The sequence below is a fragment of the Mobula birostris genome, chromosome 5 (assembly GCF_030028105.1).
Source record: "Mobula birostris isolate sMobBir1 chromosome 5, sMobBir1.hap1, whole genome shotgun sequence".
In the NCBI taxonomy this organism is placed as follows: Eukaryota; Metazoa; Chordata; class Chondrichthyes; order Myliobatiformes; family Myliobatidae; genus Mobula; species Mobula birostris.
Window position 1 is genome coordinate 117,861,141 of NC_092374.1, and position 26,107 is coordinate 117,887,247.

The following is a 26,107-nucleotide window of genomic DNA, read 5'->3' on the forward strand; positions in this document are numbered from 1 at the left end:
GCAAACATCATTAAAAAGCTAACAAAGAGAGAAATGAGCTAGCTAATCAGCTAAAACAACTGGATCATAAATATACTTCGGTACCCGATCCTGAAACATATAAGAGACATATTGAAACCAAAACTAAATTTGATCTTCTTTTAACGTATTCAATTGAAAGCCAGATTTTAAAAGATAGAAGTCAATTTTATATTCATGGAGATAAAACTGGTAAGCTACTGGTTAATCAATTGAAGCCATTCATAGCCAAGCGGCAAATTAAAGAAATACGTAAAATTAATGGGGACATGACAACTGACCACTTTGAAATTAATGACAATGTTAGGGAATTTTATTCTAAATTGAATAGTTCTGACTCTGTTAAGGATAATATTGCAATGAATGATTTTTTAGATCACTTAACCATTCCTAATCTTTTGATAGATGATCGTAGGCAATTGGATCAATCCATTTCTCAGGAGGAAATTGCTTAGGCTATTTTGGAATTGCATTCTGGGAAATCTCCAGGACCTGATGGATTCTCTGGAAGTTTTATAAGCCTTTTCCTTCCTTGCTTATACCACACTTATGCTCTACCCTTACAGATTCCTTTAAGGTAGGAAGATTACCGCAGTCTTTTTAGGAAGCTTCCATTTCACTGATTCTCAAAAAAGATAAGAATCCTACTGAATGTTCTTCGTATAGACCTATCTCTTTACTCAATTTTGATACTAAAATTTTATCTAAAGTGTTGGCTCGCAGACTTGAAAATATTATATCTTCTATAGTTTTGGATGATCAGACAGTATTTATTAAAAATTGATATTCCCATTTTAATATATGACATTTGTTAAATGTTATGCATTCTCCATCTAAGAAAATATTGGAATATGGGATATCTTTGGATGTGGAGAAGGCCTTTGACAGAGTTGAATGGAATTATCTATTTACATTCTTAGAAAAAAATAATTTTGGACCTAATTTTATTCATGGGATTAAATTACTTTATTTATCTCCCTCCACTCGGGTTCTTACTAATCTTCAGAATTCTAAACCCTTTAAACTCCAATGTGGAACTAGGCAAGGTTGTGCTTTGAGCACTCTGCCTTTTGATCTGGTATTAGAACCCTTAGCAATTGCTTTTCGAGAGTCTAAAGAGATTACTGGTATTTTAAGGAGAGGTACTATCCATAAAGTATCGCTCTATAGAACATAGAACGTAGAATAGTACAGCTCAATACAGGCCCTTCGGCCCACAATGTTGTGTCAACCCTCAAACCCTGCCTCCCATATAAGCCCCCACCTTAAATTCCTCTATATACCTGTCTAGTATTCTCTTAAACTTCACTAGTGTATCTGCCTCCACCACTGACTCAGGCAGTGCATTCCACACAACAACCACTCTCTGAGTAAAAAACCTTCCTCTAATATCCCCCTTGAACTTCCCATCCCTTACCTTAAAGCCATGTCCTCTTGTATTGAGCAGTGGTGCCCTGGGGAAGAGGCACTGGCTATCCACTCTATCTATTCCTCTTATTATCTTGTACACCTCTATCGTGTCTCCTCTCATCCTCCTTCTCTCCAAAGAGTAAAGCCCTAGCTCCCTTAATCTCTGATCATAATGCATACTCTCTAAACCAGGCAGCATCCTGGTAAATCTCCTCTGTACCCTTTCCAATGCTTCCACATCCTTCTTATAGTGAGGCGACCAGAATTGGACACAGTACTCCAAGTGTGGCCTAACCAGAGTTTTATAGAGCTGCATCATTACATCGCGACTCTTAAACTCTATCCCTCGACTATGCTGATGACTTATTGCTTTTTATATCTAATGTTACAATCTTTTTACCATTTTTTTCCATTTACTGACTAATTTTAGTTAGTTCTCAGGATATAAATTAAATTTACATAAGAGCGAACTGTTTCCTTTGAACAATTTAATACCAACTGATATCAACCTTCCTTTTAAAATTTTAAGAAAAAAATTTACGTATTTAAGAGTAACAATTACTAAGAATTATAAAGATTTATTTAAGGAAAATGTTTTAACTTTAATGTATTATGTTAAAAAACACTTTCTAATTGGTTGCCTCTCTCTTTAACACTAATTGGCTGAATTAATTATATTAAAATGAATATCTTACAGAAATTTATATACCTTTTTCAAGCTGTGCCTGTTTTTATTCTTAAATCTTTTTTTGACTCTTTGGATTCAATTCTTTCTTCCTATATATGGAAGAATAAAAAACCTCATATAAATAAAGCTTACCTTCAAAAAACCGAACAGAATGGATGCTCTGCCTTACCAAATTTTAGGTCATATTATTGGGCTGTTAATACAGGTCTACAATTCCTTATCTGAAATTCTTGGGGCCAGTTACATTTCAGAATTCTAAATTTTTTGGATTTCAGACACCCCCCCCACCCCCGATACCAAAAAACACGTATGCTCAAGTCCGTTATTTAACCTGTCACAGTACAGTGGGGTTTAGGACCCAGCGGTGCACCAAACCTACGCACATTCTCCCGTATACTTTAAATCATCTAATGCAATGTAAATGCTATGTAAATAATTGTTATACTGTGTTGTTTAGGGAATAATGACAAGAAGAAATTTTATTTCCAACAAAAACATTCAAAACATAAAAATATACAGCTTCAAACGAACCAAATCAAACACATGGTAAATGAGTTATTGGAATAAATGTAGAACGTCACTGTCACTGTCACTATAAAACTTCAGTAACTTGTCTTTCTGTTTATTTAAATCATATACAGTGGTAGTTCTGACACTATTTTCTTCAGTAAGACGCCGCACAGACACACCACGATCAAGCTTCTGCAATAACTCCACTTTCTGCGTTATTGATAGAGAAGATTCTTTCTCTTTTTCTCATTGTTACCTATAGGGGCACCTGCAACTCTTTTTGACATTTTCACAATGAAATTAAACACAAAGTCAACAGTGGACACAAAATATCAGCGAACAGCAAATGCACATGTAACTTGTACGAGCGCTGAGCCACAACTGACGTCTGGCAGCCTCTGCTAGTGTTGCCACGTCACACCTGTGTGACCTCAGCTTTTGGCGAAAAAAACTTCGGTTTTTGGAACTTTTTGGATTTCGGAATATGGGATAAAGGAATGTGCACCTGTATACAAAATATTGCGTTCTGGATATATTACATTAACCATGACAATTGCCCTATATGGGTTTCTTTGGAAGTCAACTCTGTTATGAAATTTTCCATCATTTCTTTACTTGGATCCTTGTTTCCTTTATCTTTAAATAAACTGACTGACAATGTGGTGGTCAAACATACTTTGAGGATTTGGTTACAGTTTAGAAAACATTTTGGTTTATTGAGATTCTCCCTCTCAAGTCCCATCTTTTCTAATTGTTTTTTTAAACCATCTTTAATTGACTTATCTTTTAAAGAATGGGATAGATTGGGTATTAAATGATTTCAGGATTTGTTTGAGAGAGAGTGTCTTTCTTCTTTTGTGCAACCTTCAGCAAAATTTAATCTTTCCAATACCAACTTATTTTGATACTTACAGATTAGAGATTTTTTAAGATCTCAATTACATATATTTCCTACAAGTCCAGATAAGAATATAATAGATACAATTTTTAATCTGAAACCCTTTGACAACGGTTCAATATCTTACATTTATGGTCTGCTGTCGGGACTGAAAATGGACTCTTTAGATAAAATTAAAGGAGACTGGGAAAAGGATTTACAGATTTTCATATCTGAAGAGAGCTGGAAGATTATTTTAAAATTGATTAATTCTTCGCCATTATGTGCTCATCATTCTTTATTATAATTCAAATTGGTACATAGATTTCATATGCCTAAAGACAAACTCTCTCATTTCTATGCAGATATTTCTCCTTACTGTGATAGATGTACTAATGGATTGGCCACACTAATTCAGATGTTTTGGACATGTCCGAGCCTTGAAACATTTTGGAAAGACGTATTTCAAACTATTTCTGTACTTTTCAATGTTAGTTTTAAGCCCAATCCTTTGACTGCCATGTTTGGTATTGTCGAGGATAGTGCAACAAAACTGAAGCCATCTAATTTGTGGGTATTGGCCTTTATGTCTCTTATGGCCAGGAGGGTGATTTTGCTCAAGTGTAAGGAGGCTGCCCCACCCACTCATGCTGAATAGCTATCTGATGTTATGCTGTGCCTAGATCTAGAGAAGATTGGTTGTTCGATTTCTGATTCTAAACATGATTTTCTAATGTTATGGGGACCCTTTCTGAGTTATTTTCATAATCTTTGAACTGTTATTAAAGTATGGATCTGAGCCATTATTATCATAATATTATATGGTAAGGTATTTCTTTTTTTCTTCTCTTTTTTTTAACCAACCAGCTCATTTTGGTAGTGGGGGTAGATTTTTTTAAAATAAAATACAATTATTTTATTTTATTTCATTTCATAATTCAATCTTTTTTTTCTACATGATTGATTTGGAATATGGGATACTGTGATCATATTACTGTGATTTAAATGTAATGTAATTCATATTGCTTACTTGTATCCTTGTGAATTTTGTATTTGTATTTATGCAATTTATATAATGTTAATAAAAATATTGAAAGAGAGAAATACAATTCCTTAAGAGGTCAAAACATAATAGATTCTCAGCAGAGAGGAATTTCATTGGAAATCTTCATGACTGGCTGTGAAGAGCAGTAAAATTTTCATCGATTTAAATTAATAAAAGCAGATCCATAGGTAACTTTGTGGGTGTGATTTGGATTCATACAACCTCTCGACATTCACTGCTCAGGAAATCCCCTCCAGGAAGACAATATGAGCAGTCTGAATTGTTCCTGTACAGCAACACAAAACTAAAAAGATCATCTGTCATTCTGTAGTGTTTCATTGGCTCTCCAACAAATCCACTAGTTTTACTTTTTCTTCCTCATCTTTAAAAACAAGGATTTTTTTTTCTATTTGCTATTCCCGTTCAGGTCTCCATCAGTGTTGTCCACCTGATGATATTGCTAATTGGGTACTTCTTCCAACCTGGACTCTGATCTTGTACCCGTCACAGTGTCCATCATTTGAGAAAGAGCCCACCTGCAGCCAGGTATTTTGTATTTCACTCACTAAAGTATTCAGCTTTGCACTTATCCAATAAAACCTTTTAAAAATCCTTTAACATCATCTCAAAATCCACCTATTTAGGGAGGATTAGTAGGTTAATTGCTCTTTATAGCAGTTGACAGGGTGGAGGTACATCTCTACCAAAGGAGCAGTAGGGCACTCCTTCCCTCTGTTAGCCTGCAGGTCACCCATGGGCAAGATGTAGCAGCTGCTTAGCCCCCGACCAGGGTCATGTGAAATCATCAGAGCAGGTGGTGGATGGCTGTATGAGCAGTGGGTCTAGATCACAAGTCCTGGTTATGCGACCACTGACGCCAGGCGGACGATCTCTGAAGAGTATTGCTAATGGCTGGGGTCACCCATCTTGTTAATACACTGCTGAGAAGAAGGCAACAGCAAAGTACTTCTGTTGAAAATTTGCCAAGAACAATCATAATCATGGAAACACCATGATCGCATAACAAATGGCAAATTATGGAAGAGTTGATGGGAATGTAAGCATGACAAACTAGGTTTAGTTCCATGAGTGATGGTGGCCAGTGTGGACTTGATGGGTTGAAGGTTTGGCCATTAAATTTTGGAGCACGGATTCCATGCTCCAGGAGTTAATGATTCAATTACTGTACCTTACGTAATTCTGTATGACCTATTCTTTTATTTATATTATTGCAACAATGTTTGAATCATAATTTGGATATGCTATATTGAAAGCAACATGATGTTATGTTGAAATTTCTGTAACATTTTGTTAAAGTTTGAAGGCAAATTCCCACCTTGAACCAAAAATGCACCCATCTGGTTCTCAAATTGCTCTTCTTATTTTACATTAATGCAAGTCACAACAATTTTGCAGCAATATATTATTAGACCACCATTGGGGCATCCACATCACATTAAGAAGTTCTGCAATTCTCACTCAGCATTTCTAATTGACTAAAATTGTATTTATTACGGCTCTGCAAAATAATTTGATTTCATAGTAAGTTGTCGAACTATAATTATTGATGCACAGTCAGCAGCAGAGAATACTCAATAGACTTAACTTGTCAAAAGCAAACTACAAATACACAAAGGCAATCACATGAACTATCAGTAAATTTCATCACAGCTGTAAACAACAGTTCTATCTTCTATGAAAATTCTATTATCTCAATATTTAAATATTATACTTTTTCATTATACTTTTTCATTCATATATTTCACCTCAGTTTTGCTTGCTGCAAAATAATTAGTGGGAAGTATAAAATCTTCTCTCTGAAGACCATGTGCATTAAGTTTAAACCAGGTTTTCTCAGACCAGTTTCACTGTGGTTTAGTAGGGAATGAGCATTATGTGTAATAACACTTGTCTTTAAGTGATATTATGTTAAGTGTTAGGGTATTATATTTTATGAGACCCATGATTACAGCAGAGATTTTTTTTCTCCATGTTAACCTCATGGAATAACAAGGTTTAACAGAGAATATTCAAAACATTCTATTAAGGATGGTGGCACGTATTCAACAAAGTGAGTAGGGATTAAGACCAGTGAGTTTCAATTCTGTGGTAGGCAATTATTGGAGAGGATTCTTAGAAACCAGATTTATGAGAATTCAAAATAGTCAGCATGGTTTTGTGAGGAGTAGATCATGCTTTATAAGCCTGATTGAATTATTAGAGGATTATGATGAAGCACAATGATGTTGGTAGGCAGTGGATATGATGTAGATGTGTTTTAATACGGCATTTGATAACCAATTGTTTTAACCAATTTCTCCCGGGATCAATAAAGTATGACTATGACTATAAGGTTCCACATGGTAGGTTCATTCAGAAAGTCAGGAGGCTTTTTGGAAAATTGGTTGTGTGAATTCCCAATTGACTTGCTCATAGAATGTAGAGGGTTGTTGTAGAGGATTGTTGAAGAGGAGGCATATTCTGCATGGAAGTCAGTGACCAGTGGTTCCACAACAACTTATTCAGGAACACATGCTCTTTATGATTTTTTTTTAAATGACTTGGGTCAAGAAGTGGAAGTAAGTTTGCAGATGACATGAAGATTGATAGTGTTGTTGATAGTGCTGAAGTTTATCCAAGGTTACAATGTGACACTGACAGGATGCAGAGCTGGCCAGAGAAGTGTCGGATGGAGTTCAACCTGGAAAAGTGCGTAGTGATTTACTTTGGAAGGTCAGATTTAAAGACAGGCTAATGGGTTAATGGCAGAGAACTGCTCACAATACTGCAAGTGCAGTGTGACCAATACCTTATAAAACCTCAGCATTGGATCCTAACTTTTATATTCTGATCTTCTCAAAATGAATGCCAACATTGTATTTGACTTCCTTACGATGGACTCAACCTGTAAACTAACCTTTAGGGAATCCTGCACAAGTACTCCCAAGTCTTTTGCACCTCCGATTTTTGAATTTTCTCCCCTTTTAGAAAATAGTCTACGCTTTATCTCTTCTACCAAAATGCATAACCATACACTTCCCTGCATTATTTTGTTTATTAATTTGGGGCCAGTGAAATATTCTTTTGCTATATTGATTAATATTTTCTGCACTTTTGTATGAATTCATAGCATCAGAAAATTTTGATTAAAATAAATTGATTATGCCTTTTTAAATGCCCTCATAAGAGATAACATTTAATTTGATTTGTTGAAAGACTTCAGATTGTTGACTAATTAAATATTCATGATATTTATTACTGGAATTAAATAGTTGTGTCTATTTGATCATTCATTCAAAATTAGTTTTTTTAATGATTTATTTATTAGAACAGAAATTCTGAGTAACACACAAAATGCTGGAAGAACTCAGGAGATCAGACAACAACTATGCAGTAGAATAAAGAGTCAACATTTCGGGCTGAGGCCCTTCATCAGGATAGGAAAAGAAGGGTGAAGAAACCAGAATAAGAAGGCAGGGGGAGGGAAGAAGTACAAGCTGGAGCTGATAAGTGAAGTCAGGTGAGGGAGAACAAAGGTACTTCAGTGGGGAGGGGGATGAAGGAAAAATCTGAAAGGAGAGGAGGGTGGACCATGGGAGAAAGGAAAGGAGGAGGGATACCCGAGGGAGGTGATAGGCAGATGAGGAATAGATAAAGGGTAGAAATGAATCAGAATAGGGAATATAAAAGATTAGAAGACGGAGTGGGGGAGAAATTATTGGAATCTGAAGAAATCGATATTTGTGCATCAGGTTGGAGGTTACCCAAAAGGAATATGAGGTGTTACTCCTCCATCCAGAGGGTGGCCTCATTGTGGCAGTAGAGGAGGCTGCAGGGTGACATTTCAGAATAGGGTTAGGGTGTGGAATTAAAATGGTAGACCACTGGGAAATCATCCCTGCTGTGCACAGAAGCAAAGTGCTTGACAAATATTCCATTAATCTATGCCGGGTCTCACCCATGTAGAGGAGGTCACACCAGATACAGTAGATGACTCTGACAGACTCACAGGTAAAGTGTTGCCTCACCTGGAATGACTGTTCAGGGCCATGAATGGTGTTGAGGGAGAATGTGAATGGGCAGGTGTAGCACTTCTTCCACTTGGATAAGTGCTAGGAGGGATATCAGTGGGGAGGGTTAAATAGACAAGGGAATCATGGAGAGAGCGATTCCTACAGAAAGTCAGGGAGGGGATGTGGAGGTAAAGGTAAAGATTTGTGTGGTGGTATAATCCCTTTGAAGATAGAGGAGGTTATGGAAATGGGTGTAATGTGGGGGAGGAAGGGAAACCCCATTCTTTGAAGAAGGAGGATACCTCAGATGTTCTAGAAAGGAAAACTTCATCCTGAGAACAGATGTGGCAGAGACAGAGGAACTGAGAAAAAAAAAATTTTTTTTACAAGTGACAGGGTTGGAAGAAGTGTAGTCAAGTCTCAAAGCTCTTTAAATACCTTAAATTACGATATGATCACCTAGGCTCTCCTGTGAGTTCTCTGTTCATATAAATAGTGGAAACCTGTTTGTTTTTCCTTAATCATGATTTCAGCTGTAAATCCAAGAACAAGTGACAATTTATATTTCATCCCAATGGAAATTATGTAGTCCGGGGAAGAAAAGAAAACAGCAGCTCTTAATTCATAGAATTTGATGGCTTTTTAGAGAATTTTATACGAACTTTATTTTTTTCCCATTATCAGGAACTAGGTTATGCCGAATGCTTCTTTGAACTCTTAAGCAGTGTAACATCAACCACATTTATTTGTTTGAATAGTCTGATTCTAGTAATAGCTAATCTAAAACTTCAAACAGCACATTGGAGTATACATCTATCTGACACAATACCCACAGTGCTTAACCCTTGTTTTGAAAATCAGCTCTGTTTATATATGTTTCCTCCATGAGCAGACCTCTCTTCCTAGGTATTATTATTCTAGTGCCTTCTCCTTGGAAAAAAAATAATAAATTGTATTGTGTTAAATACGTTTCAAGTGGACCAGTGGGTCATGTTATTATGCGATTGTTTCCACTGAGTTGTTGACGTTGTACAGATGGATGAAATTACAAATTCTGTTAGACCTGATGTTGGTTGTTGAGGTTGGTCTGTTGGTCCCAGTTTTAACATACTTTGGACACAAATGGCCTTCTGAATGACAATACATAGCTTTCCATTCACATTAATGAACTCCAAATACACTCAGAAGTTTGGAACAACTCATCACACTGAGCAGAATCTATGCAGGGGAATAAATAACTAACATTCTGTGCCGAGACTCTTCATCACGATCAATAACCGCAAAAAGTAATTACCAAATATTCACCTTTAGGTAAGCTTTCAAGGCACTAAATGTGTAATCTAGTACATAACTGTTGTTAAAATCTATACCAGCTAATCCTCTGAAAGTGTATTCTGAATAAACTTATAGCAAATAACATCATAATCGTTAATCATCATCTGGGAACATCTTTGAGTTTCATTGATTGGACTATTTATATAAACCTGCCTCATAACACTGAAATGTGGTATATATCAAAAAAGTTGTAATTGACCATTAATTGATTTTATAATATGGATGATACATCATATAGACTTGATTATCATTTGAAACTCTCAGTTAAGTGATTGAGTTGCTTTGACTCTCGGACATCCACTATTTTTGTCACATAGAGAAGGATACACCATGAACTATTGCAAATTGTAATATTTTTTACAAGTAAATTTTCAAAGTATGTTATTGTGAAATATTCCAAATGTACCAAATTTTATTCTGGAAAAATAACAATCTACATCATTCTCCTTTTATTAGTAAAATTATTTGCAATTATTATTCAAATAGACAATTCAAGTCATTGCATTAACTGATATGAGTTGGATTAGGTGAATTATTTGGACAGTAATCATGTGTGAAATATATTTTATAACTAAAATTAAATGCTAACTTTTTTGACAAACTGTTCATTTTGTCTACTTTTTTGTCTGTAATTTATGATCAAATATTCTTAAGCTATTATCACTATAAAAATTCCATTATTTTTATTACATTCGCAATATATAACCTATTAGTGTGCAATATTTCAGAGTCATCAAATTAAATTAATAACCTTTAGAAGTTTTTCCCAGAGAGAGTAGTTCTGAATGAGGGAAAATATTTAATCTATCTCATTATTGAATTTTATTTTGCATTCCAAATCATGATTAACTTAGTTCTAAAATAATTGAAGATATCATTCATTTGATTTTGCAACTTTTTAAATGTTTTCATAAATAAATTAGTTTCCAATTTGCTGTGATGCAACTGAATCAGTTGTGGAGCCTGTCATAATGAACAACAACATTCAAATATTTAATTCCTCTTCTGGACAACTATGTATATACCAAAAATAAATTGAAGATTCAATATAAGGAATTTTGCATAAGTTTTAAGAAAGATGACTTTTGGGATATGCAGAGTTATTAATGGGTGACAAGTAAGCTAGTTTTCTTCCTCCAATCTTCAACACTGTTCAGTGAGCAGAGTTTTTTGAGTCTGTTGCTAGAGATTGGACAGTAGGCATACTTTGATGCACCAAACAGGATTTCTGTAAAGTACCAATAGCAATCAAAATGACAAAAATTTACAAAATTGGGACACGCTTTGAGAAATCATTAATGTGCTCTGTTCCCTTTTAGAAGCAGCACAACACAATCTACATATTGTGTTCTGGAGAAGTGGTTGCAAGGAAAGTGGGTCAGTATTTTTCAAAACTTGAGGGAAAACTAGGGTAACCACAAAAAAATCATGACTAGAGGGAAAGAGGAAGTCCTGGGGACACTTCCCAGACAGACTGAATACTCTTGATTGTGCTTGGTCCTTGTATCCTTTGATCAGTGGTAGCATCAAGTGTACAGATCAAAGGGTGGGTGAGCCACAGTTAATCGTTGATCTTCATACGATTGTCAACTTTGATTTATTTTAAACAAAAACTTCTGTTGTTGCATTTGTGTTTTTTAGAAATTATGTCCCAGGGTAAAACACTTCAGTTCACTAATTTGGCTTAATTATCTCACAATAAAATAGGGAGCACAAAGCTTGTAAGGTATGACCATTTCATCCAAATTAAGGTATTAAGTGACTAAAACAGCGATGGGGAACTTCAGTGGGAAAATAAATCTGCAATAGGATAAATTAACAATCTCTTAATGGACAGTAAATCAGCGCAAAATAGGTGGAAACACTTTAAAACAGGTGTAAAGTACTTCATTTTACAGTTTACCCGTGGAAAAAATTCGTCCCTATCCAGTTTCTCGACAAGCCCCTCTGTCAGGTGAAAACCACACTAAGAACCATTTTATTTAATAAAGTATCATTATGCCAAATCAAACAAACCCCCTCTGCTTGAATGAGGGGATTAATGCCTTTTAAATTCACTCTTTTTGATGCCTCACAAATCTCCTTTCAAACCTGTCCCACTTCCACCTTAAATCTATGCGCTGTAGCATTTGATCTTTACACCCTACCTATGACTCTCATAATGTAATAGACCTTCTATCAGGTTACCCTTCAGCCTCCAATGACAAACAGGAAACAATCCAAATTTTTCCAACCTCTCGTTATAAGTAATACACTCCAATCCAGGTAACATCCCAGTGAACCTCCTCCTTTTCCTCTCCAAAGCTTTAGAACTTCTCATCTTTATTGCAGTGACCAAAACTGCACACTATACTCCAAATACAGTAAAGGGAAATAGAATCTGATACAATTGCAACATGACTTCATGACATTCATGCTCAATTGCTTAAATAATGAAGGCAGGCTTGCCATGTAACTTTTTTGCCATCCTCTTTACTTTTGTTGCTACTTTCAGGGAACTGTGGACTTATACCCTAAGATCGCTCTTCATATCAATGCTCCTCAGTGCCTTACCAGTTACTGGATCCTTACCCCTCCCATTTGACCTCCTGAAGAGCAATCCCTCACTCTTATCCAGTAAGCTCCAATTGCTATTTCTTTGGCCAGATTTTCAACTGATCTACTGCATAATCCTACTTTAACCTTTGACAATTCTGGAGAGAAGTCTTAGGGATAAGATTTAAGAGCACTTGATAAACTATTGCCTAATTAGGGAGAGCCAGCATAGCTTTGTGCAGGGCAAGTTGTGCCTGACTAACTTGATTAAGTTTTTTTCACAAAGTGTCGGGGGTGATTGATGAAAGTAGAGCTGTGTGTGTTGTCCACATGGATTTTAGTATAACCCTCTCTCTAGGGCTCGTATGTAAACTCGGTTTGTTAGGTAACTCTGCTAACAGCCACGTGAGTCAGCGGTGAAAGGGCCACCTTTCAAAAGTGATATACGTTGAGGTTGGTATGACTTAAGATTTAACCAAACAAGAACATTGAGAATAAGGAACCTCCATGTGAGTGAATGCTGTGTAAATATTTGCCATACAGAATTCCTGGTTGCCAAGAGTGACAAATAATACACCAGTATAAAATTATAAAAAAGTGTGATTACCAATTTCAGTTTTATCAAACAGTTATTAAGAGAAAGAAAAGAAAGAAAAAATAAAAGAGCCAATTAGATCAGTCTAAGTGCACACTTGACAGTTGGATCTCATCTTTTCCAAAAGCTAGGTATAACTGCTACTCACAGCACAGAGTTCTCATCACCAATCACTGGTTGAATTTCCTATCTTGGACTCTTTTGTTTCACGAAGCATTCCTTGTGATCGTGTCTTCCTGGCCGATCGATTGTATGGGTATCTTCCCTTCTCACATCTCCCGCCAAAAGACCATGAACCCAACCACTGTCCATCACAAATCTCTTTCTGCCCAGCTCTCTAGAACCTTCTCCTGATCCCACCATCCTGATTTGCTGAAACAACATTCCTAAGTTGAACAACATGGCACCTTGTCTTTAGCTGAAACCAAAACATTCTACCAGCAGAACACACTGCTTTTACATAAAGCAACTAAAATGAAATATCTCACAGCATAGCAGTAGAAATCTTAACCAGGGCATTGTATTAGTAAAGTGTTTGACAAGGTCCATCATGGGAAGCTCATCTAGAAGATAAAATGCATACAATCCATTGTGATTTAGCCACTTGGATTCAGAGCTTGCTTGCCCATAGAGGATAGGCGTTGAAGGGACTTATTCTAGCCGGAGATCTGTGATTATTACTGTTCCATAGGAATCCGTACTGGAACCTCTGCTTTTTATGACGTATATATATATGACCTGGATGAAAATGTAGATGGGTAAGTTAGTAAGTTTGCAGATGATATGAAGATTGTAGATAATGTAGGATACTGGTAAAGAATACAACAGGATATAGATCAGTTGCAGATATGTGTAGAGAAATGGCAGATGGTCAAATGTAAAGAGACAGTACACTGTTCAGGGCAAGACCCTTAACAGTATTGATGAGCAGAGGGGTCTTGGGGTCCAAGTTCACAGCTCACTGAAAGTGGCTACACAGTTTGATAGGGTGTTAAGAAAGCATGGGGCATGCTTGCCTTTTTTTACTTGAGTCATTGAGTTCAAAAGTCAGGAAGTTATGTTGCAGCTTTATAAAACTTTAGTTAGGCTGTTTCTGGAGCATTGCATATGGATCTGGTTGCCCCTTTAGAGGAAGGATATTGAGACTTTAGAGAGGGTGCAGAAGAGGTTTATCAGGATGCCCCCTGGATTAGAGGGCATGTGCTATCATGAGAGGTTGGACAATCTTGGGTTGTTTTCCCTGGACTGTCAGTAACTGATGGGACATCTGATAGAAGTTCATATGATTATGAGAGGCACTGATAGAATAAATAGACAGTATACTCTTCCCAAGATTGAAATGTCAAATACCAGAAGTGTGCATTGAAGGTGAGAGGGTGTAATTTTAAAGGAGATGTGAAGGGCAAGTTTTTTACACAGAGAGTGGTGGGTGCCTGCAGTGCACTACCTGGGGTGATAGTAGAGGCAGACACATTTAAGACCTGTAAGAGATGTTTAGTCAAGCACATGAATGTGAGGAACGTGGAAGGATAGGTAGAGGTGATTAGTTTACCTGGCCGTTTGATTACTAATTTTTTTGGTTTGGCACAAAATTGAGGGAAGATAGTCCTGTTCCTGTGCTAGATCCTGTTCATCCTCAGTTCTAGCAAGTTTAAGGTCCTTTCACTCAAACAGTCGGCAAGATGTACTTTATGAAGTCCTTCAGTCAGTCACAAGAATTGCCAATCGGGGAGGTCAGGTATAATTTCTATGGGCTCCAGCACATGTAGGGGTGAAGGGGAATGAGAGGGTGGATGAGTTGGCAAAGAGGTTGTTAAAGACAGAAAATATAGAAATGCACATTAGTATCAGTAAAGCAGAGGTTAAGTGTGTAATCTGGGAAAAAAATCAACCAAATGTGGCAAGAAACATGGGACAGGGAGGGGAAGAGGAGGCATTTATATCAAATAAAAAAGAGTGTTGCAGGTACTAGGTTAGGTAGTGGACGCAGAAGAGAGGAAACTGTGTGGACTAGGTTAAGGCTGGGGCACTGTGCATTAAACAAAACATTGAGAATTATAGGGAAACACCAGACAGTGTGAGGCAACACACATCAAAGTTGCTGCTGAACGCGGCAGGTCAGGCAGCAGTGTGAGGAATGCCAGGAAGAGAAGTTAGTAGAACATGTAGTTCTGAGTTGCAGGAAGTATGGGATACAGAGAGAGATGATGAGAATTAATCTAAGAGAATTGGGGGTGCAGGAATTCACATTAAAAGAATTACCGGGCATGGGTGAGAGAGCACAGGTCAGGGTATTTTTAGCTTTCTTAAGGGGTACAGAATTTTTTTATAGGATATGATGGATAAGCAGGAATAGGGTACTAGGATGGCCAAAGATAGGAGGATAAAGTGTAGGTTAGGGTATGTGTGTGTGTGTGATTGGTTGAAGGGATTTAGAATGTAAGTCTGTTGCACATTCCGGAGCAGAAGGTGGCGGTAATGCACCATTAAGTTGGGTCCCAACCGCCGTAAAACGAGACAAAGAAGTGAATCCTGTTCTAACCTTCTTCACTATCCACAACTTCACTAATTTTAATACCTTTTATTTTAGAATTATAATTACTTTTCAGTCTGTTGCAGAGAGATACTTACAGTAATTTGATTTATCACCAAACCAATAATCAAACATCACCACCATTTTCATGCTCATAGCTACGGTGGATGTGAACTGCAGCAAGAGACAGGGAAATCACCTAGTTCCCTCGTTCCTACAAGATAATCTACTCATCCACTAACATTTGAATTTCACTCAGTGGGTATCTTAAATTCTTTAGCAACATGTAACAAGCTGGAACATGCCTTTGTTTACAAAAGCAGAAATTCAGTAGCAGAGTCCTTATCGATATTGCATTATTATACAAACCCCATTTCCAGAAAAGTTGGGATATTTTCCAAAATGCAATAAAAACAAAAATCTGTGATATGTTAATTCACATGAACCTTTATTTAACCGGCAGAAGTACAAAGAAAAGATTTTCAATAGTTTTACTGACCAACTTGATTGTATTTTGTAAATATACACAAATTTAGAATTTTATGGCTGCAACACACTCAACAAAAGTTGGGACAGAGTTAAAATAAGATTGAAAAGTGCACAGAATATTCAAGTATCAGTTCAAAAGGAACATTTCTCAATGCAAGATTGCAGAGAATTTAGGTCTTTCAACACCTACTGTACATAATATTGTGAAAAGATTCAGAGAATTCAGAGACATAGTGCGTAAAGGGCAAGGTCGGAAACCACTGTTGAATGTGTGTGATCTTCGAGCCCTCAGGCGGCACCGCCTAAGAAACCGTCATGCTACTGTGACAATTATAGCCACCTGGGCTCGGGAATACTTTGGAAAACCATTGTCACTCAACACAGTCTGTCGCTGCATCCAGAAATGCAACTTGAAACTGTCTTACGCAAGGAGGAAGCCATACATCAATTCTATGCAGAAACGCCGGTGAGTTCTCTGGGCCCGAGCTCATCTCAGATGGACCGAAAGACTGTGGAACCATGTGCTGTGGTCCGATGAGTCCACATTTCAGCTAGTTTTCGGAAAAAACGGGCGTCGAGTTCTCCGTGCCAAAGATGAAAACGACCATCCAGATTGTTATCAGCAAAAGGTGCAAAAGCCAGCATCTGTGATGGTATGGGGGTGCATCAGTGCCCACTGCATGGGTGAGTTGCATGTATGTGTGAAGGTACCATTGACTCTGAGGCGTATATTAGGATTTTAGAGAGACATATGTTGCCATCAAGGCGACGTCTCTTACCAGGACGTCCATGCTTATTTCAGCAGTACAATGCCAGACCACATTCTGCACGGGCTACAACAGCGTGGCTTTGTAGACACAGAGTGCGTGTGCTTGACTAGCCTGCTGCCAATCCAGATCTATCTCCTATTGAAAATGTATGGCGCATCATGAAGAGGAGAATCAGACAACGGAGACCATGGACTGTTGAGCAGCTGAAGTCTTATATCAAGCAAGAATGGACAAAATTTCCAATTGAAAATCTACTACAATTAGTATCCTCAGTTCCAAAAAGATTAAAAAGTGTTATTAAAAGGTGATGTAACACAATGGTAAACATGCCTCTGTCCCAACTTTTGTTGAGTGTGTTGCAGCCATCAAATTCTAAATTTGTGTATGTTTACAAAATACATTTAAGTTGGTCAGTAAAACTATTGAAAATCTTTTCTTTGTACTTCTGTCAGTTAAATAAAGGTTCACGTGAATTAACGTATCACAGATTTTTGTTTTTATTGTATTTTGGAAAATATCCCAACTTTTCTGGAAATGGGGTTTGTAAGTGTAATTAGGCCTGTTTTTGATGTCAATAGTTGCTAGTTCCAGCTTGATAGCTTTGGCGACTAATCAGGCTATTAAGAAGATTGATGGGAGATCGTCAAGGCGTGATCAGTGATGACAAGTCTTCACAGTGTATGTGCATCTACATATTAGCATCAAATAGAATAGCTCAAACAGCTTCATAAAGTCACTTGTAGACGTTTGATTAACTATCAGGAAATGTAGAATTGATATACAACCTACAGAATCTGCTCAATCACACAAGTGCTGGCTGAAGATCTGAATCCTGTGGATCATTGAAAGTTTTGTAACTATATGAATATGCTTAGATTCCTATACTCCGGAACCTTGGCCTTAGCACTCAGATCAACAGTTGGATCTTCAACTTCCTCACAAACAGGACCTAGGCTGTAAAAATAGGGGACAAGCTCTCCTCTACAATCACTCTGAACACCGGTGCCCCACAAGGCTGTGTACTCAGCCCCCTGCTGTACTCACTGTACACCCATGATCGTGTAGCCAAGTTTCCATCAAACTCAATATATAAGTTTGCTGATGACACAACAATTGTAGGCCGTATCTCGGGTAATGATGAGTTTGAGTACAGAGAGGAAATTAAGAACCTGGTGGCATGGTGTGAAAACAATAACCTATCCCTCAATGTTAGAAAGACGAAGGAATTGATTGTTGACTTCAGAAGGAGTAGCAGGCCACACGACCCAATTTACATCGGTGGTGCACAAGTGGAACAGGTCAAAAGCTTTAAGTTCCTCAGGGTCAATATCACAAATGACCTGACTTGGTCCGACCAAGCAGAGTTCACTGCCAAGAAGGCCCAGCAGCGCCTTTACTTCCTGAGAAAACTAAAGAAATTTGGCCTGTCCCCTAAAACCCTCACTAATTTTTATAGATGCACCGCAGAAAGCATTCTTCTAGGGTGCATCACAACCTGGTATGGAAGTTGTCCTGTCCAAGACCGGAAGAAGCTGCAGAAGATCGTGAACATGGCACAGCACATCACACAAACCAATCTTCCGTCCCTGGACTCACTTTACACCGCACGCTGTCAGAGCAGTGCTGCCAGGATAATCAAGGACACGACCCACCCAGCCAACACACTTTTCGTCCCTCTTTCCTCTGGGAGAAGGCTCTGGAGCTTGAAGACTCATATGGTCAGAATTGGGAACAGCTTCTTTCCAACTGCGATAAGACTGCTGAACGGATCCTGACCCGGATCTGGGCCGTACCCTCCAAATATCCAGACCTGCCTCTCAGTTTTTTTGCACTACATTTCTTTCTACTTTTCTATTTTCTATTTATGATTTATAATTTAAATCTTTAATATTAACTGATTTTTACTATGTTTAATATTTAATATTTGTAATTCAGGGAGCAGAAAGTGCAGAATCAAATATCGCTGTGATGATTGTACATTCTAGTATCAATTGTTTGGTGACAATAAAGTATAAAGTAAGTTTGTTGATAAAAATGATTTTAAAATATTTTAGATTTAGTAAGCTGATTTTCACCAAAGTAAGAGCTGATATCCGGCATCCGTGCTTGCTGGTAAGTTACCTTCATTCTTCACAAAGCATTTGGTGCCCTTGACACAGTTGGCCACAATATCCTGCTCAGGTCCATACATCGATCAGATACTCGGATGAAACTGACCTCAACCAGTTCCATTACTATACCGCTAGCAATGACCAGGGAAATCTATATAATAAATTCTACCTACTCCTGTGCCATTAACTTAGACAGCTGGAAACTTGGTATAGTTTGCAGAAGTGAACAGGAAGGGCCAAAGATATCATTGTGGAACTTCAAAGTTAATGGCATATCCTTCAGCGCCAAGACTATCCATGATTGCATTTGTTTCTCTTTTGATGATTATGCTCTCAGTTAGATCAATTTCAGACATCCTTTTCTAAACTACCCCCCTCTTCCTTTTAAGATACTCTTTAATATTTGCCTACACTGTGGTCGTCTGCAACAATATCTCCAATTGTGCTCAGGACTATATTCAGTTTGATAACAGCCTCATGGAATGCCTTGGGATATTTTAATAACATCACATTATTGTTGATGAATATTACATGTTTTATAATATTCTCGGTCTCCTTTGAACATTATGAGAGACTGGACAAATTTCTGATCATTTCTCTGGGGCGGTGAAGGCTGAGAGAAGATCTGATAGAAATCTATAAGATTATGAGAGATAGAGATACAGTGAGTAGACAGGGAGTATCTTTTCCCCAAGGTAGAAACGTTTAATACCAGAGTGCATGCATTGAAGGTTGTGGGGGGTGGGGGCGATAGATTCAAAGAGGATGTGAGGGGTAAGTTTTTTTACTCAGAGTGGTGGGTGCCTGGAGTGCACTGCCTGGTATGCTGGTAGAGGCAAAGACATTAGAGGCTTTTAAGGGATGTTTAGATGGGCACATAAATATGAGGAAGATGAAGGGATATGAACATTGTGTAGGTAGGAGGGATTACTTGTGGGGATTGTTTGATTTACTGTTTAGCTGGTTTGACACAGTAATGTGGGCCAAAGGACCTGTTCCCGTGCTGTACTGGTCTATGTTCTATGTTCTATATTTTATCCTTCTGTTATGCCATCCAGCATTACACAGCAAGATGTGTACCTAATCATAGAAGAACTTGTGAGTTTGGTTTGTGGTTTATTCATGGGATATAGGTGATGCAGGTAAGGTCATGTTTAGTGACTGCCTGAGTTGCACTGAACTTCTGTAGACTCTGCAATGATAATTTGCTTTAATATACTATTAGCTTGAGCTCCTTACACTGAGCTGACAAATGATATTACTTGCTTCCTGATAAAGCTAAAGGTCATACTGAACAACTCACCTTTCCAGTAATGATACAGATATGAAATATAATGCCTATCTGACCTTTATTTATATTTATTTAATACACTGGACATATGAAGATACTGTTTACAGTATTAGTTATGCTCTGTTGGTACACTTGGCACTGAAGCTGCTCTGACAATTCTGTTCAATCCTTTATACTCCGCAACCATCTGTCATTTCACTTGAATCTAAAATACCTTGTGGCATTATTTAGAGAAGAAAAAGGTCAAGAAGTGAGATTTCCCCAAGGATCCCAACAACCAAAAAAGATGTAAATTTGATTGCCAAATATATTTAACTAACAGTGACAATAATTTCAAAACTAATTCATTGATTCTCAAATGCATTAGAAATTCATCGGTGTGTCAGGGTGATGAGCCACAAAATCTATTTTAATGCTACATACGGTTTTATGGCTCCAAGGTGGAAAATATGTGCGCAGATACATTTTATGGTGCAAGTCATGTTTAATGCCATATTGGCAAGAGAATTAGCATAAAAAAAGGTTACGGTCCCTCTCAAGAATACAGAATAGTTAGACCATCACATTAGTTACATCAGAATTAGAGAATTTGTTCCACCGCTATCCGAAGGTACAGCGTTCCTATCAAACAGTTTGTAAGCTGGAATGTCATAAAGTGAAGAAGCAATTACCATTTATTTATATGGGAAAAATTTGTGAGCGTTCGCAGATCCAAAAAAATAACCTATCAAATCATGCCAAATAGCACATAAAACCTAAAATAGCAGCAACATATAGTAAAAGCAGGAATGATATGATAAATACACAGCCTATATAAAGTAGAAATACTTTTATATAATCATTGCCACGCTGTCCACCGTAGCAAAAAATCTCACGCAAGTGCTCTTGGCAGAAAAACTCAGCGCAAGCGCTCTCAGCAGAAACATTTTCTCCAGTAATCTTTAAGCTATGAAGCTGCCAAATCGTACCAAGTAATACATAAAAAATACACAACCTATATAAAGTAGAAATAATGTATGTACAGTGTAGTATCACTTACTGGAATCGGAAAGATAGCGCCGAGCACACTGATGATAGTGTGTTAGGCTGAGTCGTCAGAGGTTGGGGTGGTGCAGTGGTCCCCAACCTCCGGGCTGTGGACCGATACTGATCCAAGAAGCATGCAGTGGTGCAGCGGTGGCTGGAACGCACCCAGCACATCTTTAAGAAAAAAGACAAAATAAACAAGCTAATTAATTAGGTGCCGCCTGGCACGTAATCAATTAGCTTGTTTATTTCAGCTTTTTTTTCTTAAAGATGTGCTGGGTGCGTGCCGGCTACTGCTGCACCGCTGCATTCTTCGCGGATAGGTATCGGTCCACGGCCCGGAGGTTGAGGTGGTGGATCACTAGGGTGTCACCTCATCGTCGTCTGTTTCCATCAGGGCAGACAGGTCATCTTCTTCTATGTCTGCCTGCCTCGATGTCGAAGGTTGAGGTTCATCGTCTGCTGTGGCTGATGTGGAAGGCTTGAAAAATGACAGTATGTTTGACTGCTTAGCCTCGCGCATTTTTCTATCATACAATTCTTTGCAAGCACTCAAACCATCCTGAAAATATGCCTTAAACCTATGTACCCTTTCAAAATTAAAGTCGTACTTTTCTGCAGTCATTGCAGCAAAAGTCTTATCCCTTCCTCTTCCAATTGCATCAGCTCTTCATCTATCAGTTCCTCATCATGAGATGCCAAAACCTCTTCAACATTATCATCGTCAACTTCCACAAGCCAAATTCACTTTGTCCTTGCTTCGTCCACCATGATCGAAACACTTAATTATGTCTAGTTTTACGCTAAGTATAACACCCTTACGAACCTTTTAGGCTTTTCTGATACCTTAGGACTCATCTTGCAAACGGATGCTCAAAATAAATCGGCATAAAGCACAGATGCTCACAGGCATGTGTTTAACAATGCCGGCTAGAATGCCGTTCCAGGGGAGGAGCGTAGCTGTTTGGACGCGCGCCGCCTTTTTTTATGCGCTGCCTTTTTCACGCGCTGTCTTTTTTCGTAACAGTGAAAACACCTTTTGTTAGCAAAAACAGGTAACTAATGTAGGTCTTTCCTAACAGTGAGGTGTCATAAAATGAACGTTCAAAAAGCGGGGGACACCTGTATCGGTTTATTGATGATTACAGAATCGCTCTCTGGTCTTTCCCACTCCCTCCCCTCTCCCTTCCCCATTTCCCAACTATGATCCCTCTCTTCCTGCCCCCCTTCCTATTCTTCATCCACAATAGAATGCCATCTCATCACTCACATATGTCACGAAATTTGTTTTTCTCATGGCAGCTAAATAATGCAATACGTAAAATTACTACAGGACTGCTCAAGGTTTCCAGCATCTGCAGAATCTCTTGTGTTTAAGATTTAATTAACAGACTCTTTCTTAGTATCAGTAAAAGTTCTGTCAACTGTGTAATTATAATCTGCTGAAGTAGTGCTGTTGAAGAAAATTAACTATTTTGGCTCAGTGCAAAATATTTTAGACTGAATGCAAACATCCACTTGGCATAGAAGCTGCAGAACAAAAGCAGCAGATACACTTGACGATATTTATCTGTGCTTCATCATTTATCTCTATGGGTATTTCAGTGTATCTTTAAAGGGCAAGAACAGTGAAATATGATGAATAAAAACTATTGATTTTGTACAAATAATTTTCAATCACAAACTGAATTTTGAGCTAACATTGATGTGCAGCCATTATCATGTTGCATGTTCAGCACAAATGATCAAAGGAAAATTTTGTAGCAGAATTTTAGTGCTATCTTGTAAGAAAGTCTGTATGGATCAATGCAGTTGTGGGCAGTTGTAATGCTGCATAATTCAAAAACAAACAGCTTCATAAATAATGATACTATTCTAAATAAGTATCAAGACAAAAACTAAGTACGATTTGAAATACAAGTTTGCAGACTACTATTAAAGCACTTCTGTTTTTGCATTGGAGAAGGGAAGTCTTACCTTTATTTCTATGTAAAGTTTATATGGTTATTTCTGTGATGTTTTCATAACATTGAACTTAGAGCACTACAGTACAGTACAGGAATTAGACTTACGATGTTGTGCTGATTTTTTTTAACCTACTCTAAAATCAGTCTAACTCCTTCCTCTGACATAACTTTCCATTTTATTTTTTATCATGCATGTGCCTAGCTAAGGGTTTCTTAAATGCCTAATGTATCTGGCTCCACCAACATCCTTCTCTGTGTAAATAACTTACTTCTAACATCTCCCCTATACTTTCTTTCAATCACCTTAAAATGTTATCCCCGGTATTAGCCTTTTTTGCCCTGGATAAAATCAAGGAGAAATAGACAACATTGACTCATACAATTAATCTTTCAGACAGTTTTGAGGCTGATCTTAGGCCAAGAAGTTGAAATAAATCTTGTATTGAAAATTGAACCAGTTCTTCTGCTATTTATATGTAAATATAGCCACATAAATCAAGAGCTAAACTGTTAAAGACTCAACATTTTGGTATCACTTGGTTTGAAATTTTAACACTTCCAATTTAAACAGACTTGTATTAACTACAGGCTAAATACTTCCAATCAGGCATATGTTCATGGACCTTGAATACCAGAATCAAAAGTGTTATGTTCTGTGCTGCTTTGTTGATATGGCAACTGTCTTTTTCTACATCATGATTACTTTAATAGCAACCAGGCTGATTGTTAACTGTACAGTCAGTCCACACTATTGCTTAAAGTCTTTGTGGGCAACTTCTTTTTAATGTCATTTCTCTTTTAATGACTCTAGTAGTGTATTTTCACTTGGAAGAATACCAAAGGACCACTCAGCCTGCCATAAGTTCTTTTTTTTACCCCCTTTACTTCCAGCTTTTGCTAATTTGCAATTACTTTGGGACCTGAAGTAATAAAACTGTTGCATTAATTCAGTTACAATAGAATTTGTCAGAGACAAAATCAATGTTATTGATAAGATGCCTTGATATTAAAGAATATCCTTAGAATCTCACAGTTAAGCTGAAGCTATTTAACATTTTCATAATTTATTGCCTTGCAGTTGAGGTGAATCAAATTTAACTACATCTTGCTATCCAATATCTACAAGAGCAATTACAAATGCTGTTGATTTATTTTAAAAAGTTACTTTGTTTTTTGGTCATCATCTATATAAGTTAAGCAATCCATCTACCTGGTGGTTGCCTGGTCTGATGGTAAATCTGAAGGTCATAGGGACGAGCGCTGGTTCTCTGTACCACGGTGACATTTTGGCCAGTCCACTTGTTGGCTTTCAGTAGGGTGTTAGTCTTCCAATCAGTCCAGTAAACGTCACCTCCATACAATGTTACAGCAAAAGGATGAGAAAGGTATTCATGGTCACGCAAGACTTCTATTAATTCACTTCCATCATATAAGGCTGAATAAATAGCATCAGACCTAGAACAAGGACGATGAGATATGAATGAACAAATAGCATTTTGAAAATAATTTCCAGACCACTGGCTTGCCAAAGTACGTGATTTTTATTTTTCCCAACACTCTTGCCCCTCTTCAGGTTGGTGACTTACTTAAGCTAATTTATTGCAGGATAAAATCTCAGAAATAGAGTGGAGCAAGCCCATGAGATTTGGAAATATGTTTGCAAATTGCAAAATCAGTATGCTGAAGCACAAAGAGCTAGTGAGGAGTTGGAACACATGAATAGTGTGAGTGTGGAGCTACTTACAGCTGAGAATGTGTGCTGGGATGCTATGATTAAGTTCTGGAAGGTTAGAGTAGGGAGAGCTATTTGGAGAGTCATAGAAAATTATAGGATTATGAAACTGAAGAATTCCATTATCATTGAAAAGAAACATTCACCAGAATACAAGGAATCCACTATTTCAGCCAAGGTGACAGCCCAGTGGAACCACCCAGAATTCAAATCTTTTAGGTGGCATTAAGAAACCCTGATCTATTCTTTAGAAGCCGCAATATCACAAGATATTTTGTGCATGGAATTATTTCAGTGGGGAACACTGCTTGCAAAAAGAGTTGTTGGAATATATGAAAAGACAAAGAATGAAATCTAAAGTGTGGGGTTAATTTCCATTTATTTTGCAATTAAACATGTTCAAACCATTTCTTGTTGCAGATCAACAAGAAAAACTCTGCTTCTATATTTAATGGAATTTTAAAAATGTTCTTCAAAAGAAGTCAAAGCAATTGTTGGGATGTACAAACATTTAAAGAAAAAAATAATATTTTTTTATTTTTCAGATATTTTTCAGGAGAGCTTTTCAGATTGAAGTGCTGTGCTTAGTGATGTGCCACACAGATTGCTGCTGGATCCCCTGTTGTTTGTCATATATATTCATGCAGTTGGCATGATAAATACATTTGCAAATGACACCAAAATTGGTAGTAAAGTGGACAGAGAAGAATGTTATCTAATGTTATCAGGATCTAGATCAGTTGGGAATGTGATCAAAGGAATGGCAGATAGAGGCAGTAGACAGGGTGGTAAGGAAGTCACAAGACACATCATCAGTCAGGGCATTGATTACCGGAGTTGGGATGTCATGTTACAATTGTACAAGACCTTGATGACACTGTATTTGGAGGATTATGCGCAATTCTGCTAAAGAAGTGATTTAGGGGGAGAGGGTGAGGATCTTGTCAGCACTGGACAGCCTGAGTTGTAAGGAGAGACAAGTGAATGTTTAGATGTTTATAATATTTTGATGGACCTCAAAAAGGTGCATGGTCATAGCCATTTCTTCCCTCAGGAGTCAAAACTAGGAGAGTGTAGGTTTAAAGTTTGAGGTAACAGGGGAAAGATTTAATAGGGATCTGAGGGGCAAGTTTTTTTCACCCAGAAGTTGGTGGGTATTTGG

The 26,107-nt window shown here is 37.5% G+C and overlaps 1 protein-coding gene across 1 annotated transcript in view; it reads right to left on the reverse strand.

Moving 5' to 3' along the window:
• Window positions 1–26,107, reverse strand: part of LOC140197951 (low-density lipoprotein receptor-related protein 1-like) — a 2,495,129-nt gene that overhangs the window by 731,798 nt on the left and 1,737,224 nt on the right. The window contains exon 28 of the mRNA XM_072258609.1: window positions 24,424–24,668. Within this exon, the coding sequence (XP_072114710.1) occupies window positions 24,424–24,668 (245 nt within the window). The remainder of the gene's footprint in view (window positions 1–24,423; window positions 24,669–26,107) is intronic.